General features: G+C 38.3%; 1 protein-coding gene across 2 annotated transcripts in view; it reads right to left on the bottom strand.

Annotated features, from left to right (window-relative positions):
• Window positions 1-19036: 19036 nt before the first annotated feature.
• LOC135698365 (receptor-type guanylate cyclase Gyc76C-like) overlaps window positions 19037-27700 on the bottom strand; it is a 200199-nt gene continuing 191535 nt past the window's right edge. For both annotated transcript variants that reach the window (XM_065218293.1, XM_065218294.1), the window contains exons 12-15: window positions 24634-24799; window positions 24239-24560; window positions 23785-24178; window positions 19037-23714 (exon numbers count right to left, since the gene is read on the bottom strand). In XM_065218293.1, coding sequence (XP_065074365.1) covers window positions 22335-23714; window positions 23785-24178; window positions 24239-24560; window positions 24634-24799 — 2262 coding nt within the window. In that variant the 3' untranslated portion in view covers window positions 19037-22334. The remainder of the gene's footprint in view (window positions 23715-23784; window positions 24179-24238; window positions 24561-24633; window positions 24800-27700) is intronic.

The following is a 27700-nucleotide window of genomic DNA, read 5'->3' as shown; positions in this document are numbered from 1 at the left end:
GTCTGTTATGACTCAATTCTATGTCAAAATTGACGCTCGTATATGTCAGTCTCAGAGCACCTAAATTTACATGATTTTTTTCTAAGTGTGTATGACCAAGGCAGATATCACAAAGCAGTACAACATTCATCCTACAACCGTCAGAAAAATTCCAAGTCTATACTTCGTGCTGCATCAAACAAAAATCGTCGACGGAGCAAAACTTTCAAGTAAGTTTCAACAGGTACGTATAAAATCCTTGAAGATGCTTTGTTTCTCTGGTTCCTGAATCAAAGACGCCTGAACAAAACAGTATCCACGACAATGCTTATCATGAAAGCCCAAGCATTCGCTGAAAGTTGCAATGTTCTTGAAACATTTATGTTTTCTTAACATTGAGCACATAATTTCAGAGTGCGGTATGGTATAAGAAAGCTCAACATATGTGGAGAGGTATTGTCCAGTGACACCGGAAGTGTTGAGGGTTTCTTGGAAGAGTTTCACGAGGAAATTCGCCATCGAGAGCTTCCAGCTCAGATGTTTTACAATGCAGACGAATCGGGATTATTTTTCAAAATGTTGCATTCGTTGGTACAATCGAGAAAACGCTCCAGGGCCTAAAATTATTAAGCAGCGGATTACGCTTATGCCATGTTCCAATGCTATGGCAGATCACAAACTAAGCATGGTGGTTATTGGAAAATCACGTAACACCCGAGCATTTAAGAATGTCAGTCTTGCCGTTACGTATCTTGCGTCCAAAAATGCCTGGATGATGCGTAAATTATTCGAAACTTGGTTTTTTAATGATTTTTTTCCTGGAGTACGACGGTTTGCAGCTGAAAAAATTATACAACCTAAGGCCATATTGCTTTTGGATAACTGTTCAGCCCATCATATGAACAATGAACTCCGGGTTAATCGCAATATACTTTCTGCAATCATCCAGCCGATGATCCAAAACTTGGTACAGAATATCAAGCTGCGACGTAATTCAACTTTACTCAACAGGGATCAAGAAAACGGACACACATGGCTTTTCAACTTACTACCTAGGACACATCAACGAGTAAGCAGTGGAGTACCTGTTCCTACAGGAAATTAAATTTTAAAAATGTACCTGTGTTAATATATATATTCGGTAAATTCGATGTTTTTCTTCAGTCGAGTATTAGTACAAGACACTGCAGAAGTCTGCACATTGTAGACGAAATACGCGTATCTGTCAAGGATAAGCAAATAAGGTAGTGGAATTAAATGGAAATTACTAATCCTTATCTCTCTCATTATACAGGTATTCCACTAAGACGCCCACATTCATCAGGAGTTAAGCATCATTTGGAGCGAAATGATTGAGAATTCATATTTAAAAACCGAAAAGTTCAGCAAAATATGCAGGCTGACAAAATCGGGAAAAAAAGCTGACAAAATTTAAAGTTTTAGAACTATACCATTTAATGTATTTTCCGTTCATTTTTCCCCATAGTGCAACGTTTCGGATTTTCACCTTTTCCGGAGATCGTCCATTTTCGATGAAAAAAAAGAGCTGCGGACAGTAACTGTTTACATTCCCAATGAGTCGGTGACGGAAATGAGACGATAAAATTTCGAAGTGTTTTTTCACCTATTGGTGGGTAAAAAATGTACCAATTATGCAACCGTGAACTGATTCTTTAAATAGGTATTTTTTCACCCATTTTATGATTGCAACATTCCCCCATTTTTTGACAGCTGCGATACATAGTTTGCAAATGGGTATTTTTACCCATTAATGGGTTTTCCCGAAACACCGTGTATTAGGAGTGAAATAAGTTCACAGAGAGTGAGGCACTTTTACTCAAGCGTATGGAGAAATTTAAAAAAGTGGAAACGATATTTCAAAACAACCCAAATATGGGTATAATCCACCCAGATCGGTCAAAACTGAACCTACCCAAAAATTGGGTAAACTATGTTGGGAGTGACAAGTTGACAAATGAACAAAGTCGATCGGATTCATGTCGATGTTGTTTATTTGTCAACTTGTTACTTCTAATATAGATTACCCATTTTTGGGTAGGTTCAGTTTTGACAGATCTGGGTGAATTCTACCCAAATTTGGGTACTTTTGAAATAGCGTGTATGTAACTCATGCGCTGAGTGAGCTACACGCTAAGATGCACATACCTTAAAGTCGGTAGAGAATACCTAAATATCGGTAGAAATTACCGATAATCGACGAAAGTGCACATACCTAAATTATCGGTAATCATGAATTACCAATAATTAACATTAAAGGTTACCTAATTTATAGTAAAAAATAGCCCATTTAAAGTAAAAAGTAACGATTTTTATCGGTAAAAAATACCGATTACTTTTTAACGATAATTTGAGGTAATCGTAGCTAAGAGTGTAGGGTCTGTTCCAATATTACGTATCGTAAAAAAGAATGCCTTTTTACATGAATGCCTTCAACCCGTAGAAATTTCTCCATACGAGTGAGTAAAAGTGATTCACAACTAAGTAAAATTGATACACTCTCTGAGTTAGTTTTTTGTTCAGTGTTAATTTGGAACTGCATTCATAGCTCCTAATCTTCACGGTCGATGAGATTACTCCAAATTGAGTCGTTTCACTAAAAACCGAAAAACGTAAACAGAAAAACAAAACTACCCACCGCTTGGGTTTTTTAAACTCAAATTTGAGTTATTTGACCTCTGTCCGTTTCATTTCCTCTCGCTATTGTTGTCAAAATAGAACGAAAGATTCGACTCAACCGTCTAGTTCCGTACAAGAAGCCAAAATTGAGTAATATGCGATATACCCAAATTTGAGTTAACTGAACTTAATTTTGGGTTGAGAAAATTGAAAATAACTTAGCGATGGGTAATTTTTTTTTTGCCGTGCTTAAATGCAAACTACTTTGAGCCGGTTTACCCAAGTTTGGCTTATCGTACGGAACATGGGAGATGAGTGAAAAGAACTTAATTTTGGGTTGTTTTGAATTTCTGTGTAAGTTACTCCTACACGGCCAACCAGAACACCTCAGCGACTATATTCAATTGAATCACAGCATTTTGTTTCCATACGAAATTAAATCATGTTTGAAAAAACCTGCAGTTATTCACAGCTAACTGCAGGTTTTCCAAATATGAGTAAATTTCTTTTGGAAAGAAAATGCTTTGAATCAAAAGAATTTAGTCGCTGAGTTGTTCTTGATTGGCCGTGCAGACTAAGAAAAGTTGTTCACGCTTTTCCACAAAAATCAGGCTTATCATGCTCGAATATGAGGAAAATCGACGGAAATTTGCCTCAGTCAAGGAGTAAAATTTTCTTCGATAAGGATAGCATTTTTTTTTTCGAAAATTAGGAAAATTGAGAGAGGCTCATATACACGGCGAATGAGAATAACCCAAATTTGAGTTTAGGTTAATCATAATCTCCAAAAGTGCAGTTACACGGCAAGAAAAAAATACTCAAAATTAAGGTAAAAAAAACCCAACGTTGGGTTCTATCATTTGAGGTCCGCCGTTGAGTGAATCAGAAAAGCGGCGTTGGTTAAAATTTACTCAACTATTGAGTAATAATAAATGAGCTCAATTATAAGTTTATTTTCATTGAGGTTGCTCTTATATGCCTTTAACCATTTCATCTTCACAAGCGTTAACGCAGTGGTCAACACACGGGCCCCGTAATCTTAACGTCCATGGTTCGGTTCCAGTCTGCTCCGTTTTATTATTTTTTGTCAACTTGGTCAACGTGGATTCATGATCAGGATTACTCAAAATTAAGTTTTCTTCTTTAACTTAATTTTACCTAGCCCCACGGAAGCCACGTGATGAGTGAAAGGAACTCAATTTTGGGTACTTTTTTCTTACCGTGTACGTAGCGATGAGTAAAATTGCCTCATGATGTCCTGTGGAAAACCTGGAAAAACCAGGAAAAACATGAAGTAAATTTACTCATCACTGAGTTCCTGCACTTTATGAGAATTATAAGTTACCTAAACTCAAATTTGGGTTGTTCTCATTCGCCGCTTATGAGTAAGCATCGTTTTTGGCAATTTGAGAGAATGAAACTCAAATTTGGGTTAATTTAATCGGTCGTGTATTTCCTTCAACTTGCATGCAAACTTGTGTGCACTCCTTATTCACGGTCTCAGTGAAAGAGTAAAATTTTCTTCGGTTTTCCCGAAAAAAAAACTGCATGAATATGTGACCGGAGATGAACTAGCCTACACTCAGAATTGTCAATGCTACGTGAAAACACACGTAGATTTTTTCCATCGTGCTTTTTACATAAGAGCTACGCGATTCTCATGTACACGGTAACCAGCGTAAACACATAAATGAGTAAAAAAATACACATTTTTTATATTTATATGCAGCTGTCAAAAAATGTGTAAATTTGGAGATCCTAAAATGTGTATACAAATACACATTTTAAGAATGTAGTACCAGCCAAAAAATGTGTATTTTTATACTCATTAATGGGTAAAAAAAAACTTCAAGCTTTGCTGCATCCTACTTTGTTGACGCACGCCATTTGCTAAATTTCAGTGAAGAACAGCAGGAAAATTGAGGAACTACGGTCCAAACTGGACAGTGCGCAACGATGGACATGCTAGAGGGTAGGTGATTTATACTTTTTTCATAGCTTTTAGTTTTAGTTTAGTTTATATACTTCATATACTGATTTTTGTTTTTCTTCCCTTGATTTGTTTCCCGTGCTGAGCATCAATGCTACCGACGCCAGGGAGGAATCTCCCATACCTGGACCCTACCTATCGACGCATCAACTCATGAACCGGAGACCAATGGCTTCACTTCCTCGGTGCGATCAGAGATGTTATGTCTCAGAACATCCCGGCAGCGTCGACTGGGATTGAGAGGAAATCACGCTTACCAACGCCTCCGGCGCCGCTACTTATTTTTGTTGATTACATTTCTGTTTTTAATAAAATATATACAATAATCGAGCAATCTTTATCTTACCATTGACACAAATAAGAAAATTCCGAAGTTAATAAAAAACCATGAGCACCCATTATATTTAAGTTCTAGAAATGATTACTTTTTACACATTTTGCTGTAAAAACCGTTCTTGAGAAATGTGTAAAAAATACACTTCTTTTGACGTTTGATGGGTTTACACATAAATGTGTAAACGCAGTTTACACATTTTATGAGTAGGCCCCTTTTTACACGAAATGTGTGAAATTTTACACATTAATGTGTTTACGCTGGTTACCGTGTAGGGGCACTTATTTCATGAAGCTTAACCGTCACAGAATTATCACATAGAAGTTACGTGATTTGGTCGGTAACATTCATTGAAAGATTCTATTCTAGTATTAATATTTTGACACTGTTTATACAAATATTTCCTTAATATGTAGATACAATTTTTACTGTATTCATAGTAGGGGAAATGACGGCTTCGGCATGACAGACTATTTTCGGCAACCCAAATTGAAACACTATTTTCCTTGGATTTTCTTACGAAAACACTTCGCTGATTGCATGCAAACGATTCTTAATGATTTCAGCTTCAATTTGACTATATTTTTACCACTGAGAAAAAGCAATCTAGCAAGGTTTTCTTGAAATGAAACACACGCACTACAAATTGTAGTTGATTTCGAGTTGCCGATAATAGAACAGCAGATTTACATGCAGTTCAAATGGAACGGTTGCCGAAGAAAAACTGGTTGCCGACAATACTCGCTCTCACTAGAGAAGATTGGAGCTTCCCTAATAAAAAATAACCATAAACGAACGATAACCCAAATAATTAAACTTTTCCACTAATGGTTTGGAAGATTCCCAGAACACGTCGTTAAGCAAAATAACCATAACAATTTTATTAGGGTTTGTAAAATTATTATTATTTAACTTTATTAGGGAGGCTTTCAGCCTTGGGCTGGTTCGCCTCCAGGGTATGTAAAAGCGTTTCAAAACAGTTTTTGACAATTCTTTCGACTGAAATTGTTAGAGCAGCTGGCAGCAAAAGATTGTAAACAAACCAATACTGCATATGTGTGCGATCCTTAGAGAAAAAGGCTATAGAAAGAAGGTCGCTGCTTAGGTTGCCGAGAATACGTAAATTCCCCTAGTAAAGATTAATAATATTCCTTTAATTTATTCGTATATTCCAAATTCACCACATCAGATTTTTCTTTATATATTCGATATGCAGCACAATCAATCTGGAAGATCATTGGGATGGGCCGAGGTACTCATTCCTTACACACTTAGAAAATAATACCGAACTCGGTTTAATTTTCTACCGAACCTCTTCGGTTACCAACGAGAAACCGAATATATGGTTGAAAAACCATCGTTTATCGAAGCAGACCCGAATTTCGGAAAAAAAAAAAGAGTATAAATTTGACAGATAGAAATGAAGAATGAACCGAAAAGCACGGTAAAGTATCGAAATTTACGAATTCGCTACGTAAAAACCAAGAAACTCGGAATATTCGCTAAAACGTGTTAAACGTCAAACGTTCCACTTGCGCTCATCTTCGCGACGAAAATTTTAACCGAAAACTCGGTTCTCTAAGCTGAGTCTAAAATCAGTCAGCCATTTTTTCTCGCGTGTGCTCATCGGACGTGTGCAAAACTTTTGTAAAAATGGAAAAAAAGTTCTGGAGCAGCTGTTACAGGAGGATGCACGTTTGATTGTAATTTTTTGTGAGTATTTGAAATTAACTGTATGATTTTATTTGCAGGCATCTTGTGCTATAGTTTGTTTCTACTGCCGTGAAAATGTACAAGGTTATGTCTCTGGCTTGCAAAGGCATTTAAAAACCATTTGAATAAGAATGACTTTTCCACGCTGTAACTCGCGTTACGGGAGTTTTTATTCTCCAAAACAAATTAAATAAATATATTTCATACATTTCTTTGACAAAACTGGTTTTATTTTTATGAAAACTCGAAGCAAAGCATCCTTAATCAAAATTTAAAGCGGGATTTGAAGCGAAAACCGAGCGCTGCCCAAGAAAACCGAATTCCGTAATAACAACAGGTGGGTCGGTTTGTTAGACAGCGTTCGGTAATTCTTGAGTAAACCGATTTTCGGTTATTACTGCTTAAATTTATTTTTCGTCAAACGAGACTTTCGGTAACTTTGACAGATTGTGGGTAACAATAAGAACTAACGACAGCTCGGTTATTCCTCTTTGAACCGAACTACCGAGCGTTCAGCAGATAAAAACTCGGTTGAAATCAAACCGAGTTCGGTTATATTTTCTAAGTGTGTAGAGAAAGAAACTGCTGGACAGCTTGATATCATTCTGTTGAGCAAATAGAACAGTCAGTTTATTTTTGTCAAAGAGAAAAAAAAATCCATAAATTTATACTTACATCTTACCACTATCTTTCAAAAATACCGAACAAAGGATATCGTGATGCCGCCATGATTTTCAACGCTCTGAGTGTGCCTACGTACAGCTACGTACTACTCTTTTTTAGATGTGGAGATCACATAAGCTTTACGTGAAACGCACATAGACTCAGTGTTATATGAAAATCACGTACATTTCACTGATTATGCAGGTGTGTTGAAAAGGAACTCCCTGTGAAATTCAAGAAACATCACATACATTCTACTTGAGCCACGTAAAACTAAGAGGAAAGGAAAAAGTGAGAGCTTATCTGATTTTTCACGTAGCTTCAACGTGTAGATTATTGTGAGTGTACGGCTAAAAATCTCCTAAATAAAGTTTGAATAAAAATAGTAGACACATCCGTAGATTTGACGTAGGATTACGAAAGGTAGTTTTGATGTCACTGCAAAAGTATAGTAAATATTAAATTGTTTTCTTAACTCGTTATCAGTGAAAAAGTTCGATAGGTTGAAATTCGGAAGCAGTTTGCGGGTTCTGTTTGTGAGGTGATCTGTTGGTGTCCATGTAGCCAATCCTAGACGATGTCTTGGATACAAGCTCTTACTTGAAGTATTTAGCTAACCCTTTTAACAGTCACTTGCTGAGTGCCCGGTCTTGCTCGGGATTCAATATAAGCTTGAGTGTATGCGCCAAAAAAAAAAAAGCATGCTATATGGTATGTAGCCCCCCCCCCCCCCGTCTTATCTAAGGGACTACCTCCTATGAACATCTGCTTATACCTCCACATGCCAAATTTGGTTCCATTTGCTTGATTAGTTCTCGAGTTATGCAGAAATTTATGTTTCATTTGAATGGGAGCCGCCCCCCCTACATAGGGGGGAGGGGTATCGAACCATCATAAGTACCTTTCCCGGCCCCAGCATCCCCTGCATACCAATTTTCACGCCGATCGGTTCAGTAGTTTCCGAGTCTATAAGGGTGAGCACTAGCGTGCACAGGGTGGGGCAAGGTGGGGCAATTGCCCCATCTTTTATAAATAAGATTATTTCCACATTTACCAAATTACCTTTTCGGAAAATTTTTGGTCTTAAATTTGCATTCTCCTGCTGAATAGAGAAACAAACTTTAATAATAATTTCTGGTGCAAATTTGCACCATTCTGATGATTAGATGGGAAGCTGCTTTACTGAAAATTTATGATGAAAAATCTGAAAATATAGGCAATCTTGATTTGATGGAAAACCTGCAACCTTCTGATGATAGGAGAAGCAAGCTATATTGAAAGTGTCGGGTGTAAAATGGAAAAAGGAAATCTGCACCAATCAGAAGATTGGAGAAGCAATTTTTATTGAACATTAACGGTGGAAAATTGGCATCGTTCTGGTCAATTGAAATTTTCTGATGTAAAATTTTCTGGGGGCATGTTTATATTGAAAATTTCTGGTGTAAGATTTGCAACAATCTGCTGCATGGAGGGGCAAGCTGAATTGAAAATTCCTGGAGTAATAATTGCACAGTTCTGGTAAATGGAGGGGCAAGCTTTATTGAACATTTCTGGTAAAACGTTTTGGTGAATAGACGGACAACTTAAACTTGACTTCCGAGAAGAACCTCAAGGGTATTGAATTCTGAGGACAGTTCCAAAAGAAAAGATTTCTGGGGATGATTCCATAAAAATTCTGCGAATAATTTCTAGTGAATCCTGCAGATAGCTCCGAAATCATTTCGAAAAGAATACCGAGAGAGTCAAATTTTGAATGAAATTCCAAAGGGATGTTGAGGAAAATTTCAAGGGAATCCCAAGAATAATTTCGCTCATTCTTGAAAAGAATTTCTGGTGAATACGGAGGAAATTCTTCTGAAACTTTAGGGGAATTTCAATTCCAATGTGTTCTGAGAAAAAAAAAGTTCTAATATATTCCGAGAAGAACCTTAAGGATATTGCATTCTTAGGACAGTTCCAAAATATTTCTGGGGAGAGTTCGAAGAAAATTCTGGGGATAATTTCTAATACATCCTGCAGATAGTTCCAAGATAATTTCGAAAAAAATACCGAGAAAATCAAATTTTGAGTGAATTTCCAAAATTCCTGCAAAATTTCAAGTGAATTCAAAGTATAATTTCTAGCTCATTCCAGGAAAAAATTCTGAAACTTTAAAGGAATGTCAGTTCCAATAAGAATTTCAAAAGAGCTCTTAGGAAAGTTCTAACAAAATCCGAGAAGAACCTCAAGGATATTGAATTCTGAAAGGATTTCTGTGGAGTGTTCCAAGAAAATTCTGCGAATGATTTCTAGTGAATCCTGCAGATTGTTCCAAGATAATACCGAATAGAATACCGAGAAAATTAAATTTTGAGTGAAATTCCAAAGGGATTTTGAGAAAAACTTCAAGGGAGTACCGATAATTTCTAGCTCATTCCGGGAATAACTTCTGGATAATACTCAGGAAATTCTTCTGAAACTCTAAGGGAATTTCAGTTCCAAGGTGTTGTGAGTAAAAGTTAAGAAAAGTTCAAAAAATAATTCCAGATGACTTCTGAGAAGAATTTCAAAAGAGAAAGGTAGCTGAATGTAATGTTGCGGAACATTGTGAAAACCTTGCGAGCATTCGGCGATTGTCATCAGGTATATTGATAATGATCGGCCGACGGAAACATTCGTGGGTGTAGGACGGGTGTTGAAAACAGACGCAACGACCATCTTCAATACTATTGCTGAGGTCCTGACAGCGATGCAGATTTCTTGGGAGCAGGTAATTGCAGTATGTTTTGACGGTGCCAGAACAATGGCAGCACTGCTGAAGTACAAGCCAAGTGCAAGAACAAAAACTGCAATATACTTTTATGAAGAGCTTGGAGTGTGTTGGTTTATTTCCTTTTAATTCCGTTATGATTGCTTATATTTTGACAGATACGCGTATTTTATCTACTATTATACTTGCAGACTTCATCAGTGCCAAGTACTCAACACCACAGACTGATCAAGATTGGATTGATCAAAAGCAATATACTGTTTGTTCACTGCTATGCGCACTGTTTGAACAACAACATTGCTGCAAATGTATCATTTCGGTTAAAGCCCTACTATCGCAACCATTTGACGAACCGATCATCATCGACATCGCCGATGGGATTAAATTGCCAATTTCCATTGGCTGTCTGAAAGGCATTGAAGAAGATGAACCACCACCGGAGGAAAAAATAAAAAAAAAATTAGCTAAATTGAACAGTAGGGAAACAGTGGTGGGTGGACAGCACCATCCCCACGCACTTTGGAGTACTCCCCATCCCAAGATTAAAGCACCATAGAAAAAAAAATTGCCCCTCCTTAACAAGATTCCTGTGCACGCTAGTGAGGGTGAGACAGACAGACAGACAGAAATTCATTTTTATATTTATAGATTTGTGGTCCTGAAAAGGACCGATGGGTTGAAAGCTTGGAATCCAGTTTAGAACGAGTTCTTGGAGATGACAGCGGTGCTCATGCCTTGCACTTGGATCAATTAGGGAACAGTTTGGTGACCACTTGTCGTGATGGTTGAGTAATGCCAGCCCAGTGGCAGGCGCGTAGGCAACATGTTATGCCATGACAGCGGGCCCAGCACAGCAAAATGAACGTTTTGAGCCCGGGACATCCTGCCTACTGTCAAACGCTGCTGTGAGTATAGGCCTTGTCGCTGGCCTGAGTAATGCTGAGCTGTGTTCCATTTGGTGAATTTTCACTTAAATTTGACAGAATTTTCAAATAAACCTGCTATTGTACCAGACTTATTTCTGACAGACGAAGAATCAATTTTGACAAACACCTTCTCGAAAATCGGAAGATCAACAACAAAGGGACTATCGAACATTATAATTTTTTTTTTCGAAGATTCAAATTTAAGTGAAAATTAACCAAATGGAACACAGCCCAAGATGGTTAACTCAAGATAAGGCTGGCGAGCTGTATGTTGTTTGGAACGGTGACGCGCTTGGCATATGTGGCCCATAGCGGTTCACGACGAGCAACTGAAATCCGATCAGTAGTGGTGCAACTTCTTTCTCCTTCTTCGGCGAATGAACCGCTCAGTGCGGCTCAAATGCGAAAGCTTTACGAATCCGAAATTTATTTTACTTTTTACAATGTTTCTTAACACTAGAGTTAGTACAATAGGTGTCCGAATAGGGTTTTTGATCTAATTTCCATCCTACTAAGCACAACCCGCGCTTTAGCTCTATTTTTTGAACGAGTTTGAACAAAACATGGAATATTTCTGTCAAAGATGACAGACTAATATAAAGCTAAGAATGGCCTATGTTAGTCGTTAGTCGTGAGCGGGCTTGTTGGTTACTTGGGAAGATCGTGATTTTCTTATGATTTAGTGGTGGAAACAGAACGATGCGATGCGGCTGTGAACGGCTGCATCCATTGAAGAGCGTCACTGGCTGCATGAAGCACTAACATTTGATCAATTTGGAATTGAGCACTCTCGGATTACTGATGAACCGCCGCTCGACTGAGAATGAATATTTTGATTTGATGAGGGGTTTAAGAAAACACCAAGAAAAAAATCAGAGTAGGGTTTTTGATCTAATTTCCGTCCTACTAAGCACAACCCGCGCTTTACCTCTCTTTTCTGAACGAGTTTAAACAAAAATGGAAGATTTCTGGCAAAGATGACTTCGCAATTTATTCACCTTTCCATATGTACCGTTAGATTTGATAAAGAGTCACAAATTGTTGAGATATTGTTAAAATCTAATACTGCTTCTTGATTCTAAATTCGTTCTATGAGTTTCAATTACGTCCTAACGCATTGAAACGCCATTAGATTTTCTTCGTCCTACGGATAAACGTAGAAAAGGGGCATTCGCTAGAAGCGCTTCTTTTGTTTTGACAACAATGAGCGTAAATATTCATACAATGCGCTCTAACAGGATTTATGTTGTAGCTAATGAACTAACGCATCGGAACAAACCTATTATTGATTTGTGCACAGTGAAATCATTGATATTATTGATCTTTTCTGATCGATAGAACGGAAATGGGCGATTACGACGAACTAGTGCTCTACCCTAAAATCGATTAAGTTTAGCCGGGAATGATCTAGGAAATGTTTACGGGTCTTCAGAAGGCTTTGGAGCAAGATTCTAATGTCCGCTCTAATAAACTTCAACTGAGATAAAATTACGAAGAAAGGTTATCAGGACTTCTAAGGTCTTGATGTCTTAACGGCCTCCCTCATTAGATCACCCCCTTGAATCTGACACGTTGTGGCAAAGTGATAGCTAAATCTATTGTCTGACTGTCAAATTTACGTCAATGCAACGCAAACGGATCTAATGTGGGTGGCCCTTTAGAATGTAGCTCCAGAACTGAATCGGGGCAGATTAACAGAAATTTGGACTAAATCTGATGGGATTAAAACGTTCCTCTCTAATAATCCGATTTTGTAAGAACTGCAGTTAAAGTTTAACAAGCGATAATCGAGGCGATAACAGCTTTGCTAAACACAAGGCATAAAGGGGCTTTATGCTTAAATCAAGGATAAATTGTAAACTAGCCATGATTCTAAGGTAATTTTGTTGAAACTTGTAGCTTGCCCACGGACATTATCAACTAGAGTTTCCCAAACCTGATGTTAATACTAGTTTCGGCACACTGAATCATTGTTTACAAAAGCATATACGGCTATTTGACAATTACTGAGTGATTCGAGATTAGAGCGCAACTGCTTACACTGCTGCTTTACAAACAACGACTTAATAATTCACCAATTTCTCGCTGATAAAAGCTCGCACTCACAAACTAACTACTCGAACAGGTAGATAAATTATATTCTTGAAATATTGTTTTTGGACAAGAATACCAGATGGAATTTTGTTTTCAAATCCTGAGCTTTTTAAGCCTCTGTCTTGAATAGATTATGAATTTTTATACCTACCTTAGTACTGAATACGGACGACATTTGCTGGAGACAATTTTTACTGGGAAACGCACTCTGTCATCACGTCTCAAATACAAACATCGCATTATTCATACCTTATATCTTTATTTTGATTCTGATAATAAATATACATTTCTTACAATGCATCTCCTACTTAGAACAATGTACACTATCGATATCGATATCCTGCTAGTTGTGAACCATGAATTGTCGGTATATGAACCATTAACAATGCACTTCCAAAAATATATGCAATTAAAAGACAGTCCATTTTTCTAATCGTCAGGTTTTTGTCATCCCAACAGACAAATCGTTTTTGTGCATCAGGGAAAGATGTGCATTGTTTATTTGATCATTGTTTATTGTTTCTGTGAGCGGAAGTTTGAAACCAGTGAGATTCGGGATTACGCGACGTTAAAACCTGCAACATGAACATGACTATAGATACCTAAATGTTTATATGTGACCAGATTCAAACCATCTCTCGAACAAAATTGCTAAAGTTTCCACTCTACTTCTGGGAAATGATGGTAACCATGAATTTTATGTTTATCCAGTAGAATGAAAAGTGTTAAAATTTCTGTTCATCATTTTCTAGTTTTACTCAGTTACGATCACAGCGCTTCTAGTGTTTAAAGTACATACATACATCGAAAACATTCACATTTACTGATGATCAACATTATCCTCTACTCATTTTTCAATAACTTTTATTACTTTTGAAGACACATATTTAGAATAAAACTATACTTTTCTCCCATTATTATACAAATTGATTATTTTGGCTAGAGGTTATTTGTAATGCTTACATTTTAAGCTTCGCTGTCAAACAGAAACAAAATATAGAAACTGTAACGGATTCAGAAAGGGATTCACCTCTTTGTATGAATTTCGTTTTTATAGTTACACAATGACTTAGAGTGTAATTTTCAACACAGTTAAGCGCATCCGATCGGAACGATTTTTATCTAATTTGGAGAATGAAAAGTGGTGAACATGATTACCAGTTTTATGTTTTGATACATAGTCCATACAATAATGTTGTTATGGTACACGTTTAGTACAACCAAAGTCACTTGTGTTTCGTCCCACTCTCAAAACACGATAAAACGTGAAATTGTCAGCCCCTATCAGTATTGTTACCATATAATTTTATCCTATTTCACAGCCTATGATTCATTAAAACTATACACTGTTTGTAATGAACGAATAGAAAGTCCTGATTGTTGTTTACATTTGTTTTGTATTTATGTGTAGATCAATTACAATTTAAAGGAGAAATCATATTAGAAATAGCCGTCTTATTCATTTCACCATCAAAGCTATTTGTCTCTTTCTTTCAGTTTTACGGACACTTTCTAATAAGATTGCTGTTTCTGTATCTGTTTTATTTTAAGTGTTTTGTTTTCAACATGGCACTTATTTTGGGTTGCTTCTTGTTTTTAAATCTCTTAAGAACTAGAACTGTTTTGCTTCACCGCTTCGGCGAATCTAGTGGCACGAGAGAACAAATTGAGTTTTTATAAAACCTGCAAGAATGTTGCACTTTAGTTTTAAATCTTTCAGATCATGCGGTTGTTTGTGTTCAATTTTTTTTTTACGTTTGCTGGACAGAAGAAAACTTAAGAACATTTTGATTCAGTTTCCATTTTGAACGACTTAAATAACAGTTCTGGAACATTTTCTTTAACATCCATTGTATTGACACGTATAAGAATGAGAGGGATCGGAACGGTGCGGTGAAATGTGATTAGTGTACTGGAGATTTAGCTCTGAAGTATGGCTACCAGAAGGATATTGTTTACATCATAATCATTTACTTACGACCTGGAAAATCCATCTCGGCCCAACTAACGAATTTGATTCGTTAGTTGGTTCAACTGACAGAAGACTAAAGTTTGCTGTTCACATTCTTTGTTGTGGGTGGTTGAGAATATATCACGAAAAGCGGATTCAATCACAGCGAATTGAAGCAAGTTGCTTGAAAAAGCAAACCATATTATGTGCACAACTTTTGTTCGTGTTTTCTTCAAAAATTTCAAATGAAACTCAAATATTTCGTAGTTCGTAGTCCTAAACACATTTGCTCAAACACCGGAAGAATTTATCTTTGATTGCAAATCCAACTTGACATGAGATTTTAACATTCACTTGCTTTTCATTTGGTTCATGGCCCAGCCAGTGGAGGACTAACTAAAAAGCAACCCAAGTAAATAAAATACCAATTTCGACTGCATTTGTCGACGAGCGAATTTCGACTGCATTTGTTTCTTCATACCGAAAGAGTAGCAAATTGGTTCGATTTAACAGCTCAAAAATTCCTATAGCAAATCTATTGTTCTGCCTTCATCCGTATGCCAAAGCAAATCAAAATTTAATGACTTTTTATTGAGTTTGAACGAAATTTAAACCCGAATGCGGACTTTTGGACAGTAGTAGATTTTAACAAAGTGTTAACAAAATCTTACTCTTTATCAAATATAATGTAACATTTTTTTTTCCTTTATTTAAGGTCGGTCTCTGTTCCGCAATCTAGTGCCAATCACCGACGGACATCGATTGCCATCCATTGACGGCAATCGAATGTGCAAGGAAGGCAGCTTCCACACCTGCGTAGGATACCGCACCCATTCAATATACATGGGCCGGGACCAACGGCTTTACTTCCCTTCCGAAGGAAGACGTGACCAGAGATTTTCAAGCCTCAGAAAAAATCCCACCGACCTCGGCTGGGATTGAACCCAGACCCATCGGGGTGTTAGAAAGCAGGCACGCTTACCACTACACCACCGGCGCCGGCTGATAATGCAACAAATGGAGAGGTAAATATATTTAAAAGTCATCTTTAGTAGAATTTTTGTTTCACAAATCCGTTCGAAAAAGAATGTCAAGGGCGGGTTGAGCATAGTATGCCAGAAATTGAATCTGAAACCGTTGAAGCTCGCAGTCATTAATCTGACTGGATAAAGCAGGCCAAAATATACTGCTCAAGCGTCAAAATGGAGGAAATCTTTTATTCACAATTAATCATATTGGCGAGCAGCTTGGGGACGACGTTCTACCAGCGGTTTTAAGAATATCAAGCAATAAATTCCAGATTTTCCCCATTTTCAAGTGCGAAGTTTTTTATCGCCAAATTGTTGTTCAGTTTTATCCTCACTTTAGGACCATCAATACTCGCGCATATAGAAAGGACCGGTAGAAACTAACGATTTTAAATTGGCTCACTACTTGACTAGCCTTTTGGTCCCAAGTGCATCGATTAACGTACCCCTTTCTAGTCAAAATTCTAGTACTACACAATGTTTGTTTTGATTCGCTATGAAAGTTTGACAGATAAAATGAGGGGTTAGTGGATTTTCCTATGTTTCGAGGGGTGAATCGATTAGCTGGGACCGAAGATAGTACCAGAGCTGAGCTAAAAAGTTGAGCACGTTTCTTCGGGACCTACTAGTCTTAGAGTTACCTCTATGGGACTATGGTCTCTCTGGAGCAGTGTTGGAAAAGTTCGCGATATTTCACGAAGTTCACCTAGGGTTTTCCGAGTCATAGTGAGTTTTCGTGAACTTTTCCATCACTGCTCTGGAGCATACAATTATACCATAGAGGTAACTCTAAGACCAGAAGGTCCCGAAGAAATGTGCTCAACTTTTTGGCTCAGCTCTGGTACTATCTTCGGTCCCAAGCTAATCGATTCACCCCTCGAAACATAGGAAAAACCAATAACCCCTCATTTTACCTGTCAAACTTTCATAGCGAATCAAAACAAACATTGCGTAGTACTAGAATTTAGACTAGAATGGGATACGTTAATCGTTTGCTTGGGACCAATAGGCTAGTCAAGTAGTGAGCCAATTTAAAATCGTTAGTTTCGTATTGATTGTTGATTATACTATACCTCACCCAATATTATAAAATTAAACATAAGCTATTCGAACAATGCATTTCAATGCCAACGTCTAAGGTCCAATGTTTCAAGACCAAAAAGTCGGCAGCGATGTGCGTACGGCGGAAGATTTACAAGATAGTCCCATGCTAGGTTTCATGAAAGGTAGCGTAATGGGGTCAACACACACTGCAATCTGATTGAGCAACCACTGTGGTATTACCATATACCGTACGGTACAACCATACGTTGTACAGTAAAACCAACAATCAATACGAAACTAACGATTTTAAATTGGCTCACCACTTTAGTAGCCTATTGGTCCCAAGCAAACGATTAACGTACCCTATTCTAGTTGAAATTCTATTACTACACTATGTTTGTTTTGATTCGCTATGAAAGTTTGACAGATAACATCAGGGGTGTGTGGATTCATGCAGAACATGCAGGGGTGAGTGAAATAGCTTGGGACTGCTTGGGACCGTTGTTCTGGTACTGAGTGAGCCAAAAATAATAATGATTTTCTTCGGGACCCAGTGGTCTTAGAGTTACCTCTATGTTGTTATCCTCAATTTCGGACCATCAATACTCGTGCGCATAGAATGGACTATTGAAGAATCAAAGTGATGGCGAGTGGGTGTTAATGACGTTTTGTGTAATTGCGGACCTGAAAACTAGGTGTTGCATGACCAGTTTTGGCTTTGCTTTGATTCGCCAATAGACGAGTGCACGGATGGATTTGAGTTTAAGCCCTTTTCGTGCGAACCGAATACGCTCACGCAAACTAACAACACCTTCGGGTAGGGGAAATTCTCCCCTTCCCAACAGTGCTCTTGGTTTGCGTGGGCGTACTTCGGTTCTCGTGAAAAGGACCTAGGAAGGTGTTTACAACAGATGATAGGCACTTTTCAAAAGTTATGCGAGCATTATTCTTGTGTTCATTTTTAGTAAACAGGGCCCGGCTGTTGTGTCAATTTTTGTTCCGTAGATGACAAAAGTTCACCCGTGCATTTGTTTATAGCGCACGTATTTTCTTCGATCCTCGCTATTCAAACATCTCGGTACTAGATAACTTCTCCAATTATAGGCTAAAAATCTCCTTAATAAAGAACTAAAAAAAAAATCTCCAATTTCCAATTCTAAATGCACAACAGAGCTTTCAGGCAATTTGGATCACGGAATTCTTTGGCAATCTGATGAGCTTTAGTGATGATCTCAGTATCAACATAGAGGGAACTCTAAGACCAGCAGGTCCCAAAAAAGACGTGCTCACCTCTTTGGCTCAGCTCTAGTACTCTCTTCGGTCCCAAGCTAATCGATGCACCCATAGAGGTAACTCTAAGACTAGTAGGTCCCGAAGAAATGTGCTCAACTTTTTGGCTCAGCTCTGGTACTATCTTCGGTCCCAAGCTAATCGATGCACCCCTCGAAACATGGGAAAATCCACGAACCCTTCATTGTATCTGTCAAACTTTCATAGAGAATCAAAACAAACATAGTGTAGTACTAGAATTCCGACTAGAATGGGATACGTTAATCGTTTGATTGGGACCAATAGCCTAGTCACGTAGTGAGCCAATTTAAAATCGTTAGTTTCCACCGGTTGGTATCAGGGCGTCATAATATCAGCACAGACAAACAGACGTAACACTTTGAAAAAGTTTTTTTTTGAAAACATAGTATCTCCACAGACAAACAGACGTAACTCTTCATTGTGTATCTTCGTTCATGCATTTAACGGTTGATTTGAATATTATCAGTTCCGCGAACTACTCGCCGCAGCGCTGGCATCTGATCACTTTGACGTTTCTATATATTCTATAGAACTTTTATGCAATATTGTTTACGAGTTAGCGAGCAAGCTTGTTTTCCGCGAGAAGCCAGATAGATGTGCTCTGGAAGCGTCTAACTACAGTCGTCGAAAGGGAAGGCAATTTTTTTGAATAAATTTACTTACAACTTCCATATGTTGCGAAAGAAAATAAATCGCACAAAATTCATTGCTAGAATAACTAACTGGTGTATTTTTTTCTCAAATATGCCATTTACTGCAAAAATTCGTCAAGCACCCTGTATACTGTCTGAATATAGGATTACATCCCATTTTTAAATTTATTTACCAGTCAAATTGCTTTTTGACGTAATCACCTTCCGATCAAAATATTTTTCACTTCCGATTTCTATGAAGATGCCGTTTGTCATAAGTAACAGCGCAGAGAAACCCGTGAAAAGTGTACGTTCGTCGTTTCGCTTTCTCATAATTAAAGTAAATAAATCGAACTGTTTGTTGCTGAGATGATTTCGATGTTGGTCGTTAGTGGTAGATGAGGAGCGAGCCTCGTCAAGTATTCCGCTCGAGGAGTTCGATCCGCAGGAAGGCCCATCTAACAGAGCGATGTGCCCATCGTCAAATAATTGCCTGGACAGTGTTAGACGTTAAAAGTGATCTAAGCGTCTGAAGTAGGATGTCGATTTTGTTTTTTTTTTTTTTTTTGACGTAGAGCTACGTCTTTTTCGACTATACTGGGGTGCAAATCAAACAATATGTGTGGTAAAATAGTGTTAGGTTTTTAACGCTAGTAACTTTGTCATTTATAGATGAAAATAAAATCCAAATACGCCAATCGATAGGATATTACATTACAAATCTGATGAAATAAATGTTTTTTTTTTCAATTTTCCACAACAAAAAAACACATTTGAAAAATGTACAAATGATAATTTTATCTCTGTTTACATGAAATAAACGATTTTCCCTAACCCAGTCGTCATAATCGAGTACCATTTGATTCTACATCGTTCTGCTTGGGCCTGAAAAGACATAAAGCAGCGCTGCTGTCATGCCTCTGCTCATTATCGCTTCGGACGGCGTGGCACTTGGTCCTGCAGCAAGCAGGAGCAAGTCAGCGGATTAAGGTGGATCATGGCGTGACCACCTATCACAATGAGGAAATGAGGAACTTGGAAAAGTTATACATGCAAAACACGTATCTTAAGTCTCGGCCACTAATACCATTTAGAACCCGTGCCCTAACAGATATTTCACTGGGAAGAACGCTTCGTTGGTTCGGCATTCAAGCAGTCTAAAACTTGTTTTATGAAGTAAAATCTCGATTAATTTTTCGAAGAGACGTATCAGCTTTTGTAAACAATGCATTAGATCGTCGATTTGGCGTAACTGGTAGCTCGCCCACGCATGCTAACACCACTATCAGGTAGGGAAAATTTCCATTTTCTGATGGTAGTGTTAGTATACGTGGGTGAGCTACCAGTTGCGCCAAATCGTCGATCGAATGCATTGGTTACAAAAGCTCATACGTCCCTTCGAAAAAAATAATCGAGAAATATTAAAATGTATTCTTATGCCGCGGATACACTTGGATGACAAACTATGAGCAAGAGCATTATTTGTGTAATAAATTATAGGCACATCCATGGTCACAGTTGTATATTTTGTGTTTAGTTGTTGTATAGTGCTCATAATTATTATATAAATACTGCCGCTCGTCGCATGTCCTTCCCGTAGCGAAAATCGACAAGCCAAGAAAATCGCGTTTTATGTTTGCTTCGTACCATTGTTTCTTATGTGATGGGACAACCAATGTGACTGCCTTTCCAAACTTTTTCAAAACAAAGTTGATGAGTTCATCCAGTATTATGAAAATATGGGTAATTAGCTACCATTTGCATTGAAAACTCAGTTTTGACAAAAACGACTATGGGACCGACATGCGAAGAGCGGAAGAATGCTCATGCTCATAGTAGGTCATACAAATTAATCCGCGGCATTACTCTCAGTATGATACTCCCTTGAAAAATGCAAGCCTTACTCCTATGCTTTCTTTTATTTATTTAATTTTATATACACATAGGGGAAATGGATGTTATGTCGGCCTAAATGCCCCTAATTTGGGCCCATACAAAAATTCAGCAATCAACTAAATTTTCAATTGCGACTAAAAATATCCACAAGTAACGTCTTAATGACGCGTTCCTCTAGATAAAATTGATAAATAGCAGATTTTTTGCAATGATAGGCCAACATTAGAGCCAATTCCCCTATATGTAAGAAATGCATATTATTCCAACAGACCACTGAAATTCGTTCTAATTTGAATGTTCACGCTACTACAACTGAAAGAAAGCGTGTAAATAAAGACGAGAAAATTCACACGCTTACGGCACGCTTCATTTTGATTTTCATTCAATGTACTAAAGCCAAATGTCAATTTTAAAATGGTACGTTAAACGGACGGGGTTTAAAGAACAAAGAGTGTGACATTGCGTTATAGCGAATACGCTGTGCCATTGAACAGTGGGAGTTTGACAGCTCCTACGACTGGAAGAAGAAGAAGAATATGAAGAATAAGAGCGTGACATTGGTTCAAAATTTCCACACACTCGGAAATTACTGAGTAGTCTTTTGTACAAAAATCTCAACAACTGAATGTTTGGTAATACTTTGACCAACAATTTAAAGCCTATTTTTCCCAGAAAAAAAAATTCAAAGCACTTTCAATCTTATTCAAATCATCAAATCGTGTCTTTGTAGTGAAGTTTTCCTTTTATTTTAGCTTTAAAACAATAAAGGTTGACTGCCAAAATTTTACCAAACAGTTCAACTGTAGAGATTACAGTAAAAACTACCGAAGTCTGTATTAATTTCGTAGTGTGGAGCTTGCACTCAAGATTAAAAACTGTGGCAGAGCTCAAAGAACACTGATTTGTAAGTGGGTGTTATGTTATAGAACTTTGGGTATTGCGTGAAATGAAAAAGAAAACATTGTACGACAAAGTTATGATGACGCATTGCAATTTCACAAGTCAAACTTTATCTTGGTGTCTCAGGAACTGCAGGGAAGCAAATGGAAAAGTTTTCAAATCACTTCGCTTCATGAATGTCGAGGTTTATTTTTGACTTTTCAATGGACCCAATTAAATTCAGACCAAATACGATTTCATATGGTGGCGTGATTAAAAATAACATCCTTCCAAGAAAGCATCAGAATGCTTGAACAGTTACTTTTGAGTCAAACTTGCCTCGACTTCTAGGTGCTTTGTCAATGCTAAAATTCGTATGCCATCCTATTTCACCACCGTTCCGACTTCATCAAGTACACATTGATAAAAACTCCTAACTATGATACAATATTTGGACACTTTTATGCTATTATCTAGAGGCGACCCGTTCCATTGTCCTCTCGCTATATCAAACCATGCTTTCCTTCTCAGGCGTCGACTGCAGCTCTCCGAAACCCGTCACTCCAGCCACACCAACTGGCAGCACGCCCACCTTCCGCAAACTGGAATCACTTGTTTTGAACCCGATGATACCGACAAGCCACGATTTTATGGAACCCCGTGTTAGCGACTTTTTGCTACAACTGTCGTCGTCCGGTGCTCCCACATTCTCTAACGAGTACCAGCGTTTGTGGGTGCTAAGACTATCTTCCTGACCGGGAGTCACTAACGATGTCTGACGCATCAACAGCGGACAGTGCGATTCTTCGTTATTGCCGATCGAACCGTTGCAGTTGTTGTTGAGATACTTGTGGGCATCCCCTTGATTACAGTCTTCAGGCACCGTTGTGATCACCATCTTGGATGGTTGATCCATGTCGATCGATTCACTGCTGATCGTGGATACTCCAGCATCAAGTGAATGCGAGCCCTTCTGCACCATGCGAGGTTTTCTTTCCAACTTAATACTTTCCAATCGTCTTCGAACGTCACTGGGAAATGGATCCAACGACCGACTCTCCCGCATAAACGTCCCCGAACTGCAGATGTTGTGGTAATCATCCGTAGAGGCGATCGTTCGGAGTTTACTTCTAAACTTCTTACTGCTATTGTTAAAGATGATTTTCTTCACTAGACTATCACTAGAATCGGTTTTACCTATTGCATTTTGCTGTTCTAAAGTACTTTGGGAGTCGTCATTGATACACAGTGGAGTACGTTCAAGCCTCCGTTGATAGGCACGGGGCGAGTCTCGCCACGATGGTTCAAATGACGAACCTTGCAGACTGTAATTGCTTTCGAGATCTTTCAGTGCATTGGACTGCCGACGGCTGCCCGCAGCGTAGTTGGCAATTGCGATGACACTAGCGTGCCGTGAATCGTAATTAAGCCTCGGAGATCGCCTAGGCCTACAAAACAACGGTGGAGGTAGATCCCGAAAGTCGACCGGTTTCTTCTGGATGGCTGTATCGGTAGCTGTCTCCAGCCAATAGGTCATCACTTCACCTTTCCCTTTCATTGAGATGAGCCCCCGTTCGACTGCGACGTAGCCACCTAACCTGTCAAGCGCCTCCTTACATTGACCTGATATGTGTATCTTCAACGCTTCTCCGTTTGACTCCATTCGCGAGGCTGTGTTAACCGTGTCGCCAAACAGACAGTACCGAGGCATTGTAAGTCCCACTACACCGGCCACTACCGGGCCAGTGTGTATGCCGATTCGCAGCTTAAGTGTTTCGTTTGGACGATGTGAGATTCGATGAGTTCGTACGGCCTCCAAAAGTTCCAATGCCATCGAGGCTATCTCTCCGACGTGACGATTCTCGTTGGCGATGGGTAAACCCGACACCTGGAAAATTAAAATAGTTTAGCTTTCAAAGAAAATTCCTCACAAACAAAAATCGTTTATCAATACCTACCACCATGTATGCATCACCGATCGTTTCCACTTTGTACACGTCATATCCCTTAATAATTCTATCGAACACCGTGTACAGATCGTTGAGAAAATTTACCACCTCCAGGGGCGTACTTTCAGCTGACATCGCTGTAAAACCAACGATGTCACTAAAGTAGATCGTCACCGAATCGTACGATACGGGCTCCACTCCCAAGCCCATCGTGAGCTTTTCCGCAACAGGCTGCGGGAGCATGCGATGCAGCAAGTCCTCTGTCTTTCGCTTCTCTTCACACAGCAGCCTCGTCCGGTCCTGCACAATCTCCTCCAGATTGTTGGCATACTTTTCCATCATCTCCATCATTTGATCCATGATATTTTTCGATTTACCACCTCGCATACGTTTCAATCTATTCCTGTAATGGAACAATTTGTTCAGATCGTATGAACTCAAAGATTTAACCTTTCACCCATACCTAATCGTTACAAAATCCGGCCGCTGGTCCGGATTCTCGTCCCAGCAATCCGTGATGCAGTTAATCACATAGTCGGCAACGCATTCGTTCTCGATCACACTCCTGATATCCGGACGAAATGGCTCAATGCCCTCCTCCGGAAGTGCCCGAACCAATTCGATAATTTTGATCGGCTCCAAATCGCTGTACCCAAACGGGCCCCGACGTCCTATAATCTCGAACATGATGATGGCAAAAGCATACACATCCCCCTTCTGACTACCGTAGGTGTGCTCGTTGCGTTGTTCTGCCCGTAAGAGCTCGGGGGACTTCCAGAACAAATCTGTAATTGTCAGTAAATAACAGATAGGAATCAATTTGTGGCATGTCATTGCGGTGGTGGGAAGGCCTCTTACTTCGATAATGCTGATGCTCTCCTATGGACTCATTCTCGGCGCAGTGCCGCAAATCATGCAGACCAAAGTCCGTTACCTGCAGCATCCATCGAGAGGTCACTACACAGTTGGATGACTTAAGGTTCCCATGGTAGTTTAAAGCTGAACTATGGATGTAAATCATTGCCTGTGGGATGAGATGCAAACATACGATTAGTGGAAATGGAAAGCATGATAAGATTAGTGAAACTAATAAAAGTATAAGCAAATGCCTCTCCAATAATGCTTGAAGTAGCTGGTATGTACGATTGTATGACCTTTCCGCTAAATACGTTTCTCCGAATGAAGTAGGTCTCCAAATGGTTCGTTTCCCCGTTTTTAGAAAGGCTTAAAAGGAAAAAAAAATGTACTAGTTGCGTGATAAATTTCCATAAAATATTGTCTTTCTAGTTGTATTTTGAGGCTAGCCGAAACAGTACAATACGTACTATGCCTAGGAACTTTTAAATGCTATCGTTAAGATGTATCCAGGATGCCACACCATCCTTACGTAGAGTAACAATGCACAGTAGACTGATGCAAAATTTGAAATTTTTGCTCCACAGTGTTCTAACGGTTTCAAATCGGGTCCTGATTAGCCTCCGAAAGTTTAAACTCATTTAAAAAGAATCTAACTTGGTTTATATGGAAATTACTATGGGGAAACAAAACTTTTTGTTCATTGTCTTCTAGCCTTTTTACATATTGTACTGTTAACAAATTCTATTGCTATTCTTATGGGAATTTTTATCAGCTACAACTTTGCAGAAAATCGTTTTTCAGCCAAACGTCAAATTAAATAGTTATTAATTGTTTAAGAGATTGATATTCTTATGGCAAGACTAAGCAACTGTATTGTGGGCAACATTGTATTCTGCAGTGTGACATAGTAGCCATGATTTTTGTGTTCTATTCTACGCGCCATAAACACCAATGTTGCCTGCTGAACAGATGATTGAGCATAATAATAAGACATCAGTGACTTGAATCATTAATATTTTTTGTACCTTACATTTGATCGAAAAGTGGTCTTTAACAAAATTGTAGCTGAGAAATTTTTCAACAAGTTCAGCTATCATTTTTAGAGAAGAGTAAACTGGTGAATTTTGAGGTAGATATGAACCGAAATTATGGTTTCTTCATATAATTCCCATATAAACTTCAAATGGTTTGTGCCAAGTCAGTTTCTCACTAAATGAGTTCAAATTTTGGGAGGCTAATGAGGGCCCAATTTGGAACCGTTTGAGCACTGTGAAGCAAAATTTCAAATTTTGCATCAGTCTAATGCACAGTGGCCTAGAACTGTGAAAAGACGGTCAAAAGTCATTATCTCATGAATCTTGCATTTTAGACTAGTGGTGTCTTGAGGAAAGTTTCTGGATATTAAAAGGTCCTTCTTTTGACAATGACAAATCAATGATTAATCCTCCTAGAAGTGAGATTCAAAATTTATTTTTCCAAAAAATCCATATTCAGGTTCGGTGTCTTTCGCAAAGTTTTAGAAAATATGAAAACAACAAAGTTTGCTGGAAACACTAGGTGGCTATTTCTTCATCTCATTGAAATATGGAACGTTTTTGGTGGAAAACCTCTTAATAAAAGTTTCTACTAAGGTTTTCCACCAAAAACGTTCCAAATTTTAATGAGATGAAGAAATAGACACCTAGTGTCTTCAGCGAACTCTTTTGTTTTGATATTTTTTAAGACTTTGCCGGTAACACAAAACCTGAATAAGGATTTTTTGAATCTCCTTTCTAGGAGGATCAATCATTGATTTGTTAATTTCAAAAGAAGGGCATAAACTTTCCTTAAGATACCACTAGCCTAAAATGCAATATTCATGAGATAATGACTTTTGACCGTCTTTTACAGTTCTAGACCACTGTGCAATGTGGTGATTTATTCCACATTAATCCGGACATCCTCAAATTGCACGTATAGCTAGGAGCCATTGTATTATTCATGTTTAGTGTTCAAGATGGCGATGAATGAAAAACACGTGAGTGAGTGGATTTTGTACGGACGCAATGCAAATCTTGGTTTGTCAATAAGTCTGTGCAATAAAGGAATTTCCAAAAATTTAATTTAACTAAATCCACTGTTCATGGTGTGCTCTAATCATTTTCGGAACGCTTGACGGTCGAACATGGGACGCAGAGCCGTTGAATAGAGGCACGCATTGACTGAAGCAAAAAGAATCAAACGAACCGTCAAACGCTGAACCAAACGAGCAAAGTAAATAAACATTACTGTTCGCTCAATTCACCAGAAAGGAGTATTGTTCTCAATGATGAAAAAATATTAATATTTGATATCTGTTATTTATTTATTGTTGATTCAATTGAATACAACATGTATAATTGATAAAAAACCATTTTGAATCGAAACGTTTTATTTTGTTTTGTGGTAAGGGCCCATGCATTAATTTTGTCACGCTAAATCGAGGAGAAATTTACCCCCCCCCCCCTATCGTGACTTTTTCCTATACCTAATGCATTGCTTGTCACAAAATCTGAGACCCCCCCCTCTTCCTAGAGCGTGACATAATATACGCATCAACCCTAATAAAAATGATTGTGCTGCAAGCAAAACAGAAATTATACTGTCATGGAGCGACTGTCATCTCTCGTCTTCGCATTGTTTTTGCAAAATGTTGCCGCGCACTTCATTTTTATTCAGTTCCGGTCGAACGTTCAAATTTTCTCAACACAGTAGTTCCATTTCAAATAAAGAATTTTTTTTTTAATTTTTGGATCGACCTTCTACGATTATGTTGAAACTTTGCACAAATGTTTGATATTGTCCAACATGCCATTTTACATATTTGGTTCCCTAGTTTTGTACACGACTAACACTTTAAAAGCGCTTATGCAAAAATGATACGCATCAATAGAAAAACATATATATATCTTGTTCAGCATTGCGGCACTGTATGAAAGTCATTTGAAGCCGAGTTGAAGCCACTCAAAGAAACATGGTGACATGGAAACATGGAAACAGTGACAAATGATCCCTCAAAACCCGTGCTGCTGTTTTGACAGATTTTTTT

The sequence above is a fragment of the Ochlerotatus camptorhynchus genome, unplaced genomic scaffold (genome assembly GCF_037179485.1).
Source record: "Ochlerotatus camptorhynchus isolate MF236.1 unplaced genomic scaffold, CSIRO-AGI_Acam_v1.1 ptg000085l, whole genome shotgun sequence".
Lineage (NCBI taxonomy): Eukaryota > Metazoa > Arthropoda > Insecta > Diptera > Culicidae > Ochlerotatus > Ochlerotatus camptorhynchus.
Note: the sequence above shows the minus strand (reverse complement) of the source record. Positions and strands in the feature narration are given on the sequence as shown.